This window comes from Cordyceps militaris, assembly GCF_000225605.1.
Source record: "Cordyceps militaris CM01 unplaced genomic scaffold CCM_S00006, whole genome shotgun sequence".
NCBI lineage: Eukaryota > Fungi > Ascomycota > Sordariomycetes > Hypocreales > Cordycipitaceae > Cordyceps > Cordyceps militaris.
In genome coordinates, this window is record NW_006271974.1 from 1,987,009 (window position 1) to 2,002,960 (window position 15,952).

At 54.3% G+C, this 15,952-nt stretch overlaps 5 protein-coding genes across 5 annotated transcripts; 3 read left to right on the forward strand and 2 right to left on the reverse strand.

The window, feature by feature from the left end:
• Nucleotides 1-59: 59 nt before the first annotated feature.
• CCM_07893 (serine/threonine protein phosphatase 2A) lies at nucleotides 60-2,857 on the reverse strand (the record flags this gene model as incomplete). The annotated part of the gene is made up of 7 exons (XM_006673033.1): nucleotides 60-426; nucleotides 475-773; nucleotides 820-1,776; nucleotides 1,838-2,125; nucleotides 2,189-2,396; nucleotides 2,472-2,565; nucleotides 2,782-2,857. The coding sequence occupies 7 exons, from the start codon at nucleotides 2,855-2,857 to the stop codon at nucleotides 60-62; spliced, it is 2,289 nt and encodes a 762-aa protein (XP_006673096.1).
• Nucleotides 2,858-3,538: 681 nt separating this feature from the next.
• On the forward strand, nucleotides 3,539-5,538 carry CCM_07894 (RNA polymerase III transcription factor subunit, putative; the record flags this gene model as incomplete). Its single annotated transcript, XM_006673034.1, has 3 exons — nucleotides 3,539-3,757; nucleotides 3,807-4,209; nucleotides 4,259-5,538. The coding sequence occupies 3 exons, from the start codon at nucleotides 3,539-3,541 to the stop codon at nucleotides 5,536-5,538; spliced, it is 1,902 nt and encodes a 633-aa protein (XP_006673097.1).
• Nucleotides 5,539-6,180: 642 nt separating this feature from the next.
• Nucleotides 6,181-7,021, forward strand: CCM_07895 (C2H2 finger domain protein, putative; the record flags this gene model as incomplete). The annotated part of the gene is made up of 2 exons (XM_006673035.1): nucleotides 6,181-6,689; nucleotides 6,742-7,021. The coding sequence occupies 2 exons, from the start codon at nucleotides 6,181-6,183 to the stop codon at nucleotides 7,019-7,021; spliced, it is 789 nt and encodes a 262-aa protein (XP_006673098.1).
• Nucleotides 7,022-7,509: 488 nt separating this feature from the next.
• CCM_07896 (palmitoyltransferase PFA3) lies at nucleotides 7,510-9,209 on the forward strand (the record flags this gene model as incomplete). The annotated part of the gene is made up of 2 exons (XM_006673036.1): nucleotides 7,510-7,657; nucleotides 7,729-9,209. 2 exons carry the CDS (start codon nucleotides 7,510-7,512, stop codon nucleotides 9,207-9,209), a joined length of 1,629 nt encoding a protein of 542 aa, XP_006673099.1.
• A 933-nt stretch (nucleotides 9,210-10,142) lies between these two features.
• Nucleotides 10,143-13,523, reverse strand: CCM_07897 (PLC-like phosphodiesterase; the record flags this gene model as incomplete). The annotated part of the gene is made up of 1 exon (XM_006673037.1): nucleotides 10,143-13,523. The coding sequence occupies one exon, from the start codon at nucleotides 13,521-13,523 to the stop codon at nucleotides 10,143-10,145; it is 3,381 nt and encodes a 1,126-aa protein (XP_006673100.1).
• Nucleotides 13,524-15,952: the final 2,429 nt, after the last annotated feature.

Consider the following 15,952-nt stretch of genomic DNA (forward strand, 5'->3'; position numbering starts at 1 on the left):
TTGGTCGGTTGTATATTATGGAGCTACAGCACTATGCGCAGGTCATTGCCGCTCTACTCTCACCGGCTGCGTGTTGAGCTCGTCGACCCTTGGCGTTCGTGGACGCTAGGCCGGCGGCCTGACTGGTCCTGCAGTCGTAGAGAGTCCAGTCGCTTCTGGCTATCATCCGCGCCCTGGTCTGCTTCGTCAACCCGAGGCATGGCTGTGACTTGTGTTCTTTGTGGGGGCTCGCCCACATCCGATGCCATGGAGTTGCGGCGCGACTCAGCTTGCTCGCCAAGGGCTGCCCATTTGCGCTCACGCAGGGCCTCGCGCTCCGCGGCGCTGTTTTGGTGCTCTGTGTACTCGTGGGAGCAGTCATCAAACAGCTGCGGGTTGATTTCCATGAAGAGCTTCATAGCATTATACACCATGCCGTGAATGGTTCTATACATGTTAGTTGGGCCAACATTCAAGGCGTGTCAGTCAACTGACCTATTCCAGTGGCCCTTGGAGTTCTCATAGAGGGGCGCAAACATAATGGGCAGAATGATTTCGACATTATCGCTCACGAGGTTGCAAAAGTACTCATTGTTCCAGAAGTACAGAGCTCGCTCGGCGACCTGGAAGTGTGGGCTAGCGACAGACTTGGCCAGCTGGTGGAAAAGCGGTTCTTGCACCTTGGCAAACTCGGCAGGATCCATGACCTCGAAGATATCCTCGACTTCGTTTAGGAACATGACTTCCTTTGTGCTGTTTACCTTCGGCCAGTAGCGGAGAAGTCCCAGGACAACCTGCACAGTTAGTAAGAGGATGACGGGTGTGTATAGTAGCACGTACATCTTCCGTTAGGGATGCATCCTTTTCTAGGAATTGCACAATACAGTATGCAAGCTGAGGATGGTACATGCTCAGACTTCTGGGCTTGTGCAGGGGAAGAAGAACACGGGTCAAAAAGATCTTGTGCTCTTCCTTGAGGGGAAGCGCAAACCCGTTGATGATGGAGCCAAGAATCTCGAGGAGCTCTGCGATGCCGTTGAACCTCTCCGTTTCATAGGTAAATTGGAAGAAGACATTGTTGATGGATCGGCGGATAAACGAACGCAGGTTAAGAAACTTGCCGTAGATTCGGTGAAGAGTCGTCTTGAGAAAATCACGCTCACGGGGATCCTCCGAGTCGAAGAGATCGAGCAATTGAAGAACGAAGCTGTGGTCAATGTAGGCCTTGGCAATGTTGGTGTTAAAGTCCTGACTCTCGATGAAGCGTAAGAAGAACTCGTAAACGACTTGTATATGAGGCCAGGCCACTTCGAGCACGGGCTCGTCCTCTTCCGGATCAAAGGGTTCGCCCTGTGGGTTCATCGGGGGCGGGATGGGACGGAAGAGGTTCTTGCTGAACATGTCCACCACCTTGGGGTACATGGGTTCGGTGATGACTTGTCGGTTGTTAGCGACATAGTCAAGCAGCTCGTGCAAAGCTAGTCGCTTTATTTCCTTCGCCTTCATATCGCCACTGGCATCGTTGAAGTCGAAAATGACGTTGCACTGCTCAATCTTCTGCATGAATAGCTCCTGACGCCTGTTGGGAGGGACTTCGTGGAATCCGGGTAGCTTTTCCAGATCTCGGTTGGTAGAAATGTCAAAGCGAGATGAGTGTTGTCGCTTGGGCGTTCGAAGCCCCTCGGGAATAGCATCGCGGTTATCTATTCCGCGGTGAATCATGAGCGACTTTTGGCCAGACTTTGGGGGGGCCAGGTCGTGCGGCATCGTCTCGGCGGCACCTGGAGGTGGGACATGCTGTTGGAGACGTGTTAGCTTGCAGCTGAGGAAGGTTTTGTGCAGGGCACCAGGGGCTTACGCCGGGAGTCGGGCTGATGACGACTGTAGGAGGCATTCTGGAGTTGCCATTGGGGCTCGAGTTGGCACCCATGGCACCGAATCTGTCGACGCCAGCGCTCTGGCCGAGACCGTCTGTGGAATTTGGCGGGAGAGGCTTGTTTCGAATGTCATTGACAGCTGTGGTCGACGACGTCGGGGTCAAAGTAGGCGACTGGGTGGATGGGTCCCGCGAAGAAGGCGACGCGGTGCCATCTTTGGTGTCTTTGTTCTTCTTGGACGACTTTGTGGAGTCCTTGCCTCGAGAGAGCTAGGGAAATTATTAGGGGTTTGCTTCACGGCGGGGCGGATCAGCATAGGGGATCAGGCGTACGACTTTCTGGCTAAAGCGCTTCATCTTGTCTTGAAGTTGTTCGCCCATGTACTGTTCGGGTGGCACGGTTGTGGCTCTGGCGGGGTAGGGCGACAACGCGGCAGTGCTGCGAGGACAGCGGTGCCAACCAGAGGTGAGCGCGTCACGAGCGCTGGGGACAAGGGCGCAGGCGAAGATGAAGACCTTTGCTTGCTGGCGGCAGTATGGACTAGCGGCGGTGGCGGCAGAGAAAAGTTCGATAGTAGCTCGACGCGATGGCGGTAGTCAGGGGGCTTGAACGCGCGACAAGATGTCGGCCAGGATGAGGGTATGTTTGGCGAGTAGGCGAGTAGCGATGGGGCCAGATTGCAGCCTCATATGCGAGGAGGAGTTGCAGGCTGGACGATGGGTTGAAGATGGACGGAGGTAGACTGGAGATGAAGGGCGCGCCGGCCGTGAAGAGGAGAGGACCGAGCAGCCAAATGGTGGTGTTGTTGCAGCGCGAGGGTCAAGGTAGAGTGCGGTTGCTACCACTCTCTGCTTGGTGGTCGGCAAGTGGGCAAAGCAGGTAGCGTTTGCTAAACAGAGGTGGCGGTATTGGCCTGTGGACTAACATGAGTACTTATATGAGGAGCTGGGGATGTACTGGTGGAGGCGCTGGAGGCGGGGAACTGCGCTAGAGATGACCATGGTCCAGGGGCCTCAGGTGTGATGAGGTTGAGTTCTACCTCTCTACCTAGGTACCTAGGTATGCTGGAGCTATCTGGCTTGGTTGTTTGTGGGCGTGTTTGTACTGGTAATAAAGCAGCCACACAGACATGAAGTACCTGCATCATCAAATCAATTTCTTCATGACAACTGGAGTGTTCGCATCGTTCACATCAACAAAGAACACCGCTGGAGGGCAGACCACCTGAGCCAGGCTAGCAGCCGCACCGATTCGAGAGATATCTTGGTACCTCTTCGGCAGTATTACCATCCTGAATTGCGCTCATTGTGCGTAACTCAATGCTGATGTCCGCCTCAAATGCCAGTCAATACTTGTACTATGTATATCATGTTGGGCACGGCCCAATCACGCCTAATAATAAATGAGTTTCGCCCAGCATCCACTCAGCCCGTTTTGTGATCGCTTGTTGTTGTTTTGCGCCGCAGACGCTAGACTTCGCACAGTCTGCATACAGTATTTACACGGCCTTCACACACGCCCAGCTCAAGCTCTGCAACTCACCATCCATAACCGCCGCTTTCGAGCCCGTGTCGACGCCCATAACCCCAGCCCTTGCGACATCCCCTTTTCTTGTATGGTAGTCGCATGCACTGCAGAGAGCGGCGCGAATCGTACCTCACTTAACCCGCCCTCTTGGTACAATGGCTTCATATTCCCGAGCTGGCGCCACGGCCTCTCCCTCAAATCAATCGCCGCCCCCATCGCCTCCTGGACCTAGCCCGACTGGCGACACCCCAGCTCAATTTGCACCAACCTACACCATAGCCAACGCAGAGATTGCGGCCGTAGAAATTCCTGCTGTTGTACAAAATATCGACCGCGCTATTAGTGCTTTTGGTCGTCTATCATCCTTTGATCATGTAAGACAACCACTGATCATTCACGTCCACATACTAATGGCGATGATAGGTTATGGACCCTCTACGTAACTCGCTGCCTCTCTATCTCAATCCAGAGAGCCCGTTCTGCAATCCAATCATGTCCCATAATTCAGCTTCACACAACGTTGTCTTGAAAATCACCGTCCCAAAGCGAACTGGACGGAGGAGGAAACGTGGCTCAGCAGGGCCTTGGGAAGGAGACCAAGAAATCCGCGATGTCGATCAGGAAAGTTATGTTTGCTCAATCGCCCGCCAAGACGAGCCCAAAGTCCTCAAAAGAAAACTGAAAGACAACGTTGGCCGCTACAAAGTAGATGCCATAGGTGTTGTGCGCCACACTCATAAATTCCGTGGTCTCGCAGATTTTTACTGGGACATGTCGACATCGTCGCTGGCGAACCGATATGTAGACCAAGTCTTTTCTAGAGACGGTATGCTATTCCTCAACATCGACGACACTGATGCTAAACATGTATGTAGTCGAAAAGATGAAGACCTTCACCTTGGAGCCCGGCATCGACAAGACCAAAAACTCAGACGTGATACCACCGCCGATATTCACACATATGAGTCTGCCCTTCAATTACTTTTACTCCCAGAATCCATACGTTCGCACCACTGCAGACGGCGGTACATTCAATGTAACCGCTGTCAAGCAGGTTGGGTTCTTCATCAGCGCCGACGATCCCGCGCCTATCGGCCCTCAGGAGCCCCCGGATGTGACGGATGTCCGGTTCATGGAAGTTCTGGCAGACTTGGAGGCAGCCTTTACAGATCGTCCTATCTGGACACGTCGCTCATTGCTGAATCATCTCGGAAAAAAGCTTGATAGCTGGAACGAGCTCAAGAAATATCTCAATTACGCCGCCTACCAATTTAAGGGTGGTCCCTGGCGAGATTGTGTCGTGCCTTACGGTGTTGATCCGCGCACGGATCCCAAATTTCGACAATACCAGACTCTCATGTTCAAGTTGACCAAGCACAAGCGACCCTCAGGCCCTGCCACGGTGCGGACATACACTCGTCCCGAAAAGGTGGAGGGGCGCCAGGCACCAGCGGGAGCAGCAAGTCATATTTTCGATGGTGAAACATACGACACGGACGGCAAGGTCTGGCAAGTCTGCGACATCACCGACCCTCTACTACGCGAGCTTCTTGACGGAGCAGCAGTACGCCCTACTTGGGACGTTAGCAGCGGTTGGTACCACGGCGGCCTGTGGGCCAAGGTTAAGGCCGTTATGAAGACAAAGTTGGTCGGTATTCGGTTTGGCAGGCAGCTGTCGCGGGCAGATTTTACCCCTACTTTACAGTTTGGTGATATGACTCCGCCAAGGTCAACGTCAAGCAACTTTCATCTGCCGTTGCCCAATTTGCGGCTTACAGATCAGGAGCTCACGGCACTGCGTGGCCGGAAGCCACCGAAGAGGAAAAGTCAAGGTTACAACGTGAAACTGAAGACTCGTCCAGCGGCATCAATGACAGATGATCCTGCGTCGGTTGCAAGCTCACCCAGCCGAGCGCCCATAGAAGCCATGGACAACGACGAGGATTCTGGCGCTGACAGCAACGAGGACAATGGCAGCGGTTCTGAGCCGGAGGATGACCAGCTGGATCAGTTAGCAGATGACTATAATAGCCAAGACAACAACGGTCCAGGTTACAATGGTCGCGAGTACAGCGGTCCCTATAGATACGAATTTAGCAGTGGGCACCTGAATGATAGGCACTATGCGGAGGAAGTTTACCCTGAGCTAGAGTAGCCGGCTTTTAGAACCGACATCAGCGTTTGCATCACTGCCAGCTGCCAGCTACACCTGCCGCTTGCCAGGTGGCAAGCACTGCCAACCGCCGCACACAACAAACACCTTGATTTACGTTCCACTTTGCATTATCAATTTTCTGACCACCTGTCAACTTCAACTGTCCTTTCCAATCGACCAGTACCGCAACCATGTCCTCACCTGCGCCAGATCCAGAATTCCCCTGCAAACCTTGCAACCTTGTGTTTCCCTCCTGGGAACAGCTGTGGGATCATAAATCCGCGATGCGAGACCAAGGTAGAGAGGATCACAAAACCTGCGCTTTCTGCAATGAGAGATTCGAGGCGGCCAAGAGTGAACTATTACACGTCCAACGGGTACGCCCTTCTACTGTTGCCACATTCTCGCCGGTTTTTCTCACCTAGACCACAGTCCCACGAGCCTAGTCATAATTTGCACTGTCCAGGCTGCGGCCGCGGCCCCTTTATCCGACTCGCGATGCTGGTCGGCCATATTGAGCGTGGGCAATGCACTGGCATCAGCTCCCAAGACTTGATTAAGCTACGGGAAACGAAGCTGGATTTTCACCGGGGGCTCGAGAAACGATCTGATGGGCCTATTAAAGGAAGCTTCGCCAGCTATATGTCTAAAATCCAGGTTTCACAGTGGATTGATATTTCTGAAGCCCCGAGTGCTGAGAAACCGGGACAGGTCTCGGAAGTTGATTTTCCCGGGCTCCCCAAATCGAACGAGATGAAAAGCCCGCCAAGCAAGAAAATAACAGTTGAGCAAGACGACCAAAGCTTGCTCATTGATTTATCATCGGACCTGGCAGTCAAATGGCAGACCTCAACACAGGGCAAGGGACAAACCTCTCAAAAAGACAAGTCACCCCCGGAAACATCGAAAAGTTCCTCAGTCACTAAGTGGCAAGGCTCCTGGGGGACCAAAGATATCCAAGAGGCACTCGCAAAAGACCGCGAGAAGGGGTGCATCGCACGGCCTACGCTTGCAGCGGAGGTGACAAGGGCGACGCCCGAGTATCTAGCCGATGAGATGGATATGGACGACCCAGAGCATCCATACTTCTGCGCCTCTAATTATTTTTGCATCGGCATGAACAAATATGTCTGCCCTAAACTTGGATGCGGGTGAGAATTATAGTACATCAATGCACTCGATCAGGCTAACAAACTCTGTTAGCAAATGCTTCGATAACCAGCCAGCCATCATCAGGCATCTAAAGTCTCCCGCACATGGCGATAAGTCGTATCAGTGCCCTAAATGCTCGCGGATTTTTAAATCGGTGGAAGCAATTTCATCCCACGCGGAGTCCGCGGGGCACTGCCGAGTTCGAGAGACGGAACACTATGGCGCATTCATCGACCAGCTCACCGGAGGAATTGTAGGGGTTGACTCCAGCGGTAGACATGGCACTGTCAAGTATAATGCGAATCAGTCAACTGACAAAGTTTTCTGGTGATAACTAGAGGGGGGCGTTGAAAAGAGCATGCCGGACGAAGCTCGGTCAGGAGTGTAGAGTTAACTACCTGCTGTGAAATAAAAAAACGCGCAACAAAAAAAACTGAACGGCACTTGAGTTTTCTCAGCGCTTTAGGAAGTAATATCTTAGCTTATACAAACTGCCCTAACTCAGATATGAGGCGATGGGCAATTAGGCAATTAGGTGCGCTTAGGCCGTCCAGTAGGCGCAGCACAGCTTCGCCCCTGATGACCTAAGCTGTGCTGCCTCTCGCCTGTGGCTGTAGTTACAAACACTTTTGTAACATATTACACTGACCACACATTTTCCACCAAGAAAACCGAGCCAACACCGATTCTCGAAGCTAGGCCTCATAAGCAGCGGCACGAATCATATCCATGAAGCAACAATAAGGCATCGAGCGCACCGACACGTTGGATTCCGAGTCTGAGCATCACCTCGAGGCCGGCCGCCTCGGCGACGACAGAATGGCCCGGCGATGGGCGCGCCGGCTCGAGCGCACGTGCTGCTCGATCGTCAAATACTTCCCACTGCTCTTTGTCTACGGTCTGACAACGTGGGCCGTCTTTACGATTGTCAATATTGGCAATGAAGACACCAGCATCGCGTGGCTAGGTAGGCCCAACCGATCCAAGGACCGACCAAAGCAAGCTTCTCTCCGTGCTGACTCCCCCTCTTCCCTGCAGGCAAGACGTCTTCCGCCGTAGGCATTACCATATACCTCCTCGCCAACTGGTCCTACACCGTCGCTGTCTTCACGCCCGCCGGTTCGACCACGACAACCGACGGCTACGGGCTGCTGCCCACGGCGGTGCAGTCCCAGCGACCCTCGACATCGCTGACCGTCAAGAGCAATGGTGAGCTGCGGTTCTGCAAAAAGTGCCAGGCGCGCAAGCCAGACCGCGCGCACCACTGCTCCACGTGCAAGCGGTGCGTCCTCAAGATGGACCACCACTGCCCGTGGCTGGCGACGTGCGTCGGCCTGCGTAACTATAAGGCCTTTCTCCTCTTCCTCTGCTATACGACTCTGCTGTGCTTCTACGCGTTTGCCGTTAGTGGCACCTGGGTGTGGACGCAGGTGATTAGCGGCATCACCGAGGAGGTGGACAACCTCATGCCCGTCAACTACATCATGCTCTCCGTCATGAGCGGCATTATTGGCATTGTGCTCGCCATCTTTACCGGCTGGCACATTATGCTCTCCATGCGCGGGCAGACCACCATCGAGTGCCTCGAAAAGACGCGCTACCTGTCGCCGCTGCGCCGCTCCTACAATCTCGCGCACGACCCGCACAATCAGTTTCACCCCGTCGCGCAGCAGATCGTCGACTTTCACGCGGCCGCGCTGCCGGGCATCACCGCGCCCGAGGAGGGCGAGGAGCAGCGTTGGGCGCAGGACCGGCCGGGCGCCCAGTACCACCCACCGCGGGGGCCGCCCGCACAGCGCTCGTACGCGGAGCTAGAGCGTGACCAGAGCCGTCAGCGGTACGAGGAGTACCTCGATGAGCAGGACGCCGAGAAGCTGCCCAGCGCGTTTGATCTTGGCTGGCGGAGGAACATGACGCACCTGCTGGGCCCGACCCCCGCGCTCTGGTTCATACCCGTTTGCAACACCACAGGTGACGGCTGGGTGTGGGAGGCGAGCCCCAGGTGGCTCGAGGCCTGCGAACGCCTACGCATCGAGCGGGAACGCCAGCGCCAGCGCGAGATCAATGCCGGCTGGGGCGAGGCAGGGCCTCCGCCGGAACCGCCGTCCTACTATAGCCAGCCGCCACAGCAGGAGCAGCAGGAGCAGCAATACCCGCCGCAGCAGCGGCAGCCGTCCAGCAAAGCAGACCGTCTTCTCGGTCGCGATTCAAACCTGCACCCCGACCCACGTTCAAACGACAACGGCAACACCGTACCCCTCCGGCGTCTCAGTCCGCGTGGACGCACCCTCGAGCAACAACTCGAAGATATTGACAATGACATTATGAGCTCGGACGAAGAGCAGCAGGAGCAGCAGCCGCTGCGTCCAAATGGCGGCGGTCCGGCACGCATGAATAGCATGAATAGCAACGGCAGCAACTGGGGCCGCGGCGGGGCGAGCGGCATGTTACGCGGCGCTCGCCAGACGTCCAAGCGGGATGATGCGGCCACGGGCTACGAAGACCAAGGCGTAGACTAGGAAAACAAAAGGACATGTACACTACGACGTCAAGACCGTGTTTTAAACCTCGTGTTTTTTTTGGGGGGGGGTTGTTTGGCAAAGGGCATAGAACCCTGTGGCTTCTCATGATCAAGTTCCACATCACATAATAACATGACCTATTCAGAATTGCAAAAGAAGAACCTATCTTACTCCCATGTACATATTTACAGAGTGTCCTCAGACGTCAATCTGCCCAAGTGTACAAGACAGTTATGGTGCATGTTGCTCAGCGTCACCATCTGTCAAAACATCATCATATCATCATAAAATCATTAACCCACATCAGACAACATATCAAACGTGAGGAAAGGTAAATCAGAGATCCAAAGATGATATCTCGTCCAAAAATTCCATTGTTGTGTGTGCGTCTTCTATACCGAATCCTTCTCCCAGAAAAAGCATCCATTCTTTCCCAAACCGTGACATGTGTGTGATTTTTGAAACCTCCGGCGTAAAATGCTATAGACAGAACATGCAGTGTGTAGTATAAAAAGCGTGGGTGTTTTGGTCTTGGCTGGCAAGCCCATACTTCAAAGAAGACCAATCAAGTGATGACATGAACCAGCCCCGCGCAGCGTTGGCGCAATTTGTGCCACTTGAAAGAAGAAGAAGAAAAGGAAAGACAAGACAAGCAAATAAACAAATAAACAAGGCAGGGGGTATTTTGTTTCCAACTAGTGGTGATATGGTGTGTGTGTGTGTGTCTGTGCTACAGATCATGCTTCGAAAACAAAGAAAACGGCAAACTCAGCAAAATATATATCCATCAATACATAATATTCCTCGAGTCAGGCTCGAGGAGAAACAAGAAAGAAATATGATAAAGAGGGAGTGGGAGGGGCGATACTCAACATCGCTCAGCTAGCGCTGCTAGCAAAAACAAGTACTTTTGGTATGTCGACGACCCGGCTAGCTGAAGCTCTCAAAGCTCGTCTTTTCCATGCTCGTCTTTTCAATTGTACCGCGCGGGCTCGTGTTGCTGCGTCCAAAGACCTTGCCTCCGAAGCGGTTCAGCTTGCTCCCATCGGGGGGCGCGCGGGGCGCGTCAATGAGCGTCTTCTCAGTGTTGTATTTTTGTACGCGGCAAAATAGTGTCGAGAAGAGGTACTGGTCGCCGGCGTGGTTGAGCAGCGGCAGCGTGCGGTAGCCATTGTTGAGGTTGCACAGTTTGGCTGTGTAGCTTGCAATCGGCGGGCGGTCCTTGGTGCTGTAGCTTTCGCCGTTGTTGGACAATTTGACGGACCACCGTACAAAAACCAGCTCCGGGTGCTTGGTCACCACTTTGAATTTGAACTGGCTCGACATGAACATGGGCGAGAAGCCATTCTCGCGAATAACTTCCGTCTGGAACTTGAGAGACGTGTCCGTCTCACGGTCGCGGTCAAAAGGCTCCTCCTTCTTGTCGCGCTTGTCATTGGCGTGCAAGACTTCCACTTCGACGTAGAAGTCCATCGACTTACTGGCGGCGAGGTTGGCGGGACGCATCAGCTGCTGCGCGGACAGCATGTGAATGGAAAAAGAAACGATGGAGCGCTCCTTTTTGCCACGAGCTATGTCCGAGTTGTAAGGGAGCACCTGGATGTCACGCAACTCTGGGGGTTTAAGAACGTAGCCGGACGAGTCCCGACCGCCGTCAAACATGGCGCGATTGAGCTGCATGCCCGAATCAAACGTCTGCCAGTTCAGCGCAGCCATCTGGACACCACGTCGCCAATAGAGGAGGGGGTCAAAGTTGCTTGACGCTAGGCGAGTGCCGTCAGGGTAGACGCGCATCAGATAGCGCATGTTGTGAATGTTGAGAGACATTTTGTCCTCCTTGGAACGCGAATTTTTGGAGAAACTCGACTCCATAAAGGAAAAGATGTGATTAAACTTCTTGGCAGCTGGGGCATCGAAGCCAGGAAATTTGACACCAGCGCAGTACACGCCAAGTTTGCCCAGGACAGGAATGGTCTTGTTAGCCGATTGGCTGGCAGAGCCGGTGTCGCTGCCACTCTCGGTATCACTGTGGCTGCTCATGTCACGGATAGGGGGAATTTCCTCATTGATAGTTTGCACGCGATGACGGCTGTTGCTTGCCACGCGTCCGGGATAACCGCTAAGAAGAGGACTCTGGGGAAGCGAATGCGATATATAGGGCGCGGGGCTTTGCGAGACGTGCGCTACCTGGCTAGAGGAGCCGACGCTGTTGCCGCGGCCACGGGTGGCTTGAGCAATGATTGACGTGCTGTTCATGTTGCTGTCATCGCGCATGCGCGGTTCCTTGACCTTGATGAGAATGCGGCCCATGAGCTCCGAGGGCGATGGCAGCTTAGTGGAGGACGGGTCGAGCGGCTCGGTGACGAGGCGAGAGCCAAAAGCCTCTTTGATCGTCTCGGCCATGATAGCTTGCTGCATAGCATTGCAATGCACCTCGAGGGAGATCCAAAGAGGAAAGTTGGACTTGACAAAAGCGTACTTGTTAATGGTGGTCATGACTTCCTTGAAGCTGATGGAAGTGGTGAGGGTGCGGCCGTGGACAACCTGAGGCTGGCCGTCTGAACCATCCCAGCAGTCGACTTCAACACAACGACAGCCACGCACGAGGGCAGCGATGTACCCCTCGATGCTAGACCTACCAGCGACCTGACGACCAAGGAGATATGTGTTATGGGAGCTAGATATGAAGTACTCATTCATGGGACGATCCAGGGTGTAGTCTTGAGGTTCATCAGCGACAGGCGTGTTGTGCCTTGAGCTGAGGAAAGCGACAAATGCGTCCTCGGACATGAGCTCCTCAGGTCCCTCTGGAACCCCTTCTTGAGCTCCTTCAGATCGGTATTTTCGGGCAAGTCGGGCAAACGACTTTTCCCAAGTAGCGCGGTTACTGTCAACGTCCTCACCCTGCACATCGCGAAGGAACGTGAAAAACTCAAGCATCGTCATGCCAAGATCGGGGTTAGCCGAGTTGAGGTGCATGATGTGGCGAATATCCTTGCGCTGCTTCATGAGGCGGACAAACTCGAGAAACTCGCCAAAATTGAGACGCTCACGGCCGCGTGCGTCGGCAATGCGAAAGTTTGCCTGGACTATAATATGAGAGGAGTAGATGTGGAGGTTTTGGCAGACGCGCCTCACACCGGCGAGATCCAACTCTTCGGTAACGCCGCCAAAGTCAGGCTGTTTTGCCATTTCAGTCTGCCAGTATTGGGCAATGGCCTTGTCATTGAAGGACATGAGCGAAGTCATGACTTCTTGGCGATGACGTAGCATAGCGTGCAGAAACGTAGTCCAAATGTTGCAGGCCTCGGTGTCGTCGGCAATGAGATGCATAAACTTGGACTTGGAACGCTCAGGAACAGAGTATAGAATTGAGAACCAGGTAGAGCGCTCGGATTCGGGAATCTTGAAATCGCGACCATACTGCTGGATGTCGGAGCCAGTGCGAATCTCACGGATTTCGTCGACGTGCAGCGACTTTTGGGGTCGGGCTTTGTCCCAAACGAGCTTGTTGGAGTCGGGGTCATACTGCAGACGTATCCTCTTAGAGCGGCTCTTTTTGGAAATCTTGCGAAGCCAGATGCCTTGTTGGAGCTGCAGAGGAATGACCGGGCCAGCCATGGTGGTTGAGCTTCCACCAACAGGCGAGGTGGCGCTGCGAGTAGGAGGTTTAGGAACATCGCGGACGCTGCCGTCAAGCATGAAGTTGTTCTGGAGCAGAGAGCCAAACTCATCTCTGTCGTCAAATTCGGACTCAGAGTCTGTATGCGCGGGAGCATATTCGGGGGGAGCGCCGGTGTTGCTATCGGAGCGGCTTCGCAGGAAACAGGGGCCAACACTGCTGTCACGACCAGACGGAGCAGCGGAGGACTGCCTCCGGCGACTGTTTATGCTGCGAGATGCGCGGCTGGAGAGGCGGCGGATGAGGTTAGTCTTGGCCGGGGTAGGAACAGGCGAGGCGGGGCCGTTGCTGGCCATTTCGGTCAGCTGGCTGCCATTGCCAGTCCAGCCCTGGGCCAGTGAGTTGACGCTCGTCTTATGGGAGACGATTGACTCTGGCAGCTGAAAGTTGGGAGGGCAGACGTCGTCGTCAGGTCGAGGGAGAGGGGCATCCGGGGAGGCCTGGAGAGAGGAATTGGTGGTAAGGACGGCGGTGTCAGGCGACATGGCGGGGGAGGCCTGGCGAGAGGAGGCGACGGATGAGGCGCTTATGGCAGAAATGGGGGCCGAGTTGGAGTGTTGAGGCTGGACATTTGTCTGCACTATGGCCGGGCTTGGGCGACGCCGAAGTTGGGCTGTTGGTGAAGACATGTTGCTCGTGTCTTGGGCTGGAGATGTGGTTGGCATGGGTCGTGCAGTCCTGTAGAGCATGACCATGATGTCTGCGGTTGCAGAGAGGGTGCAGCAGGGGCACACAAAAGTTAAGCAGAAGAGGCGAGGCGGCCTCTATGCAAGTGTCGACATCTATGAATGGCGGGTGTAAGAGACAGCGCGCATGTTGAAGTGTGACGAGAAAGACGAGACAGTTGCACAAAGCGGCGAGAGCGAGGTCGAGAGGTTAATAAGTGCCGGGAGGAAGAGGGCTGGCCTCTGTACTTGTGTGTCTCGTGGGCTGTGGGTTGCACGTTGGTGTCTGGACGGATATGCGCTGGCGTAAAGCAAGACAGGCAACAGCAGAAGCGGGTCCGTCAAGCTTTGGTGTGCTTGGAGAGGAGCAAGAGCTGTCGCAAGATTGAGGCTGCAGAGGCTATGGATGGATGCAAGCAAAGCTGCAAAGCTGCATAGGTAGGTGAAGAAGGCAGATATGCAGGCAGGGCGCAGGGTGTGGCGGCGCGCGCGTGGTGCGGGAGCGGGAACTAGAGCAAGCACCAAGGATGGGATGTTGTCGATCTGGCAAGTCAGAGTCTCGTAGTCTCCTAGTGCAGGTATCGTCAGGCAGGCCAGCGACCACGTCAATTGTGGGCGATGTGCAGTATGCGGACTGGGTGCCTGTCGTCGACGAGGTGGGCGTGGGCGTGGGCGTAGGCGCAGACGCAGGTTATTAGGTAGGTAGAGACTACCAGCAGGATACGACAGGGACGTGGTGGACGAGGCCCGGTCAAGTTAGACCTTTGTTGTCGGTACGGCTGGCGTGGCAAGGAAGCAGAAAAGGGACCGTGGCGCACAAGTCGCACAGCAGCGTCAATGACAGATTCGGAGAAGCTGCGTGGTTCTCGAGATGACGAGTTGGGACGGAGGTATCACAGCTTGCAGCTTTCGCGTTCTGGGGTGTCGCTGTAGTGAAGATGGCAAGAATCGAAGACTTGGGGCAGTCAGTATGTGCAACCTACGCGGCGGATGCTAGGGAATTCGAAGTAGTCGTTATCCGTCGTTAAATTGATGAATGTTGGGATAAGGTTGTTTTTGAAGGAAAGACAAACAGAGGTCTGTAGTTGAAAAGAGATTTGGAGGCGAATTGCTAGTTAGTTAAGGTCAGTGTGGGTGGTGGATGATGAAGTACCTACTTGCTGTCGTGGCGGAGGGTGGCACTAACTAGGACAACACAGGACAACACGGACAAATGTGAGTAACTTTTGGCTGTGAAAAAAAAAATCTTTTGAGTCAAAAGGTATTAGCCGGGCCTCCGAGTTGCGCTGCGGAGCACACGAAGCCTGGGGGAGGGGTATGCTTCTTTTTTTTTGGCCCTTGTTGCTTCTTTTCCCCCCTTTCCATTTCTTTTTTCTGCCCTTTTTTTCCTAGCCGAAGAATGGGTATGGCCGGAGAGGGAGGGAGGCGTGTGGAATGAGGCAGCCGTGTATCTAGCGTGGCTTAGCAGAGAACGGCTAATAAGAGGGGGAGGGAAACACCGTGTCGTACTGGTACTTGTGGCCACGACAGGAGGGACAGTGGCTGCAAGGCTAGCCCACTTAGTAGCTTACAGGGACTAACCTGCTGTAGCGGCGCTGCTCCAGGTACCGTATCTCCCTGGCCACGAAGTGATGTGCTGGAATTTTAGCGGCGGTGGTGGACTGCTGTAATGGAGGGGCGCAAGTGCTGAAACTGCTGTTCCTTCCCAACTTCGCAGAGCTCTTGATTCCTTGCACCCAAATTGCGAGGCAGAGGTACAAAGCCATCATCATCAACATGACTCACAACATGGCCATCGACGTGATACTCAACACGCAAGACTACAAACAAGAGAGGTCCAGCATTTCGCAACAACCGAGCAAACCTTACCTTATCCTACCCAATCAAAGCTGCACCGCCAACCACACCTTCCGCGGCGCTCCTTGCCTGCCAGCCGAGCTTACCAACACGGCCACGACGCTGTCCACATGAGCACCAAGACGCGGTGTGCCAACGCCATGAAGAGGGGTAATTCAATGTGACGGTCAGCAACTGAACTGACACCACCGCCTCAACGTCTCACTCTTTTTATTTTCCGGCGGCGAATGACATTCGCTCGTACTGCTCGCTCGCTTTCCTGGCTTGTTCGCCTGCCCGATATCAGAGGCATGATTGCACTTGCGAATCACTCTACGCCAGACAAACAGCGGCTGCATCTTGACCCTCCCGCTACTAGCTACATACTAGTGTCAACATTGGGTAGTCCTAGGCTGTTCTCCAACATGGCAGTCTGGTCTAACTATTACAGTATCCAAGGCGACCTGCTAGCTCGGCATCAGTCATGGAATGTAGCAGCTCTTTGCAGCATTGCCTACAGAGTATCCGTACATTGCCTGCATCTACAGCAGCCATGA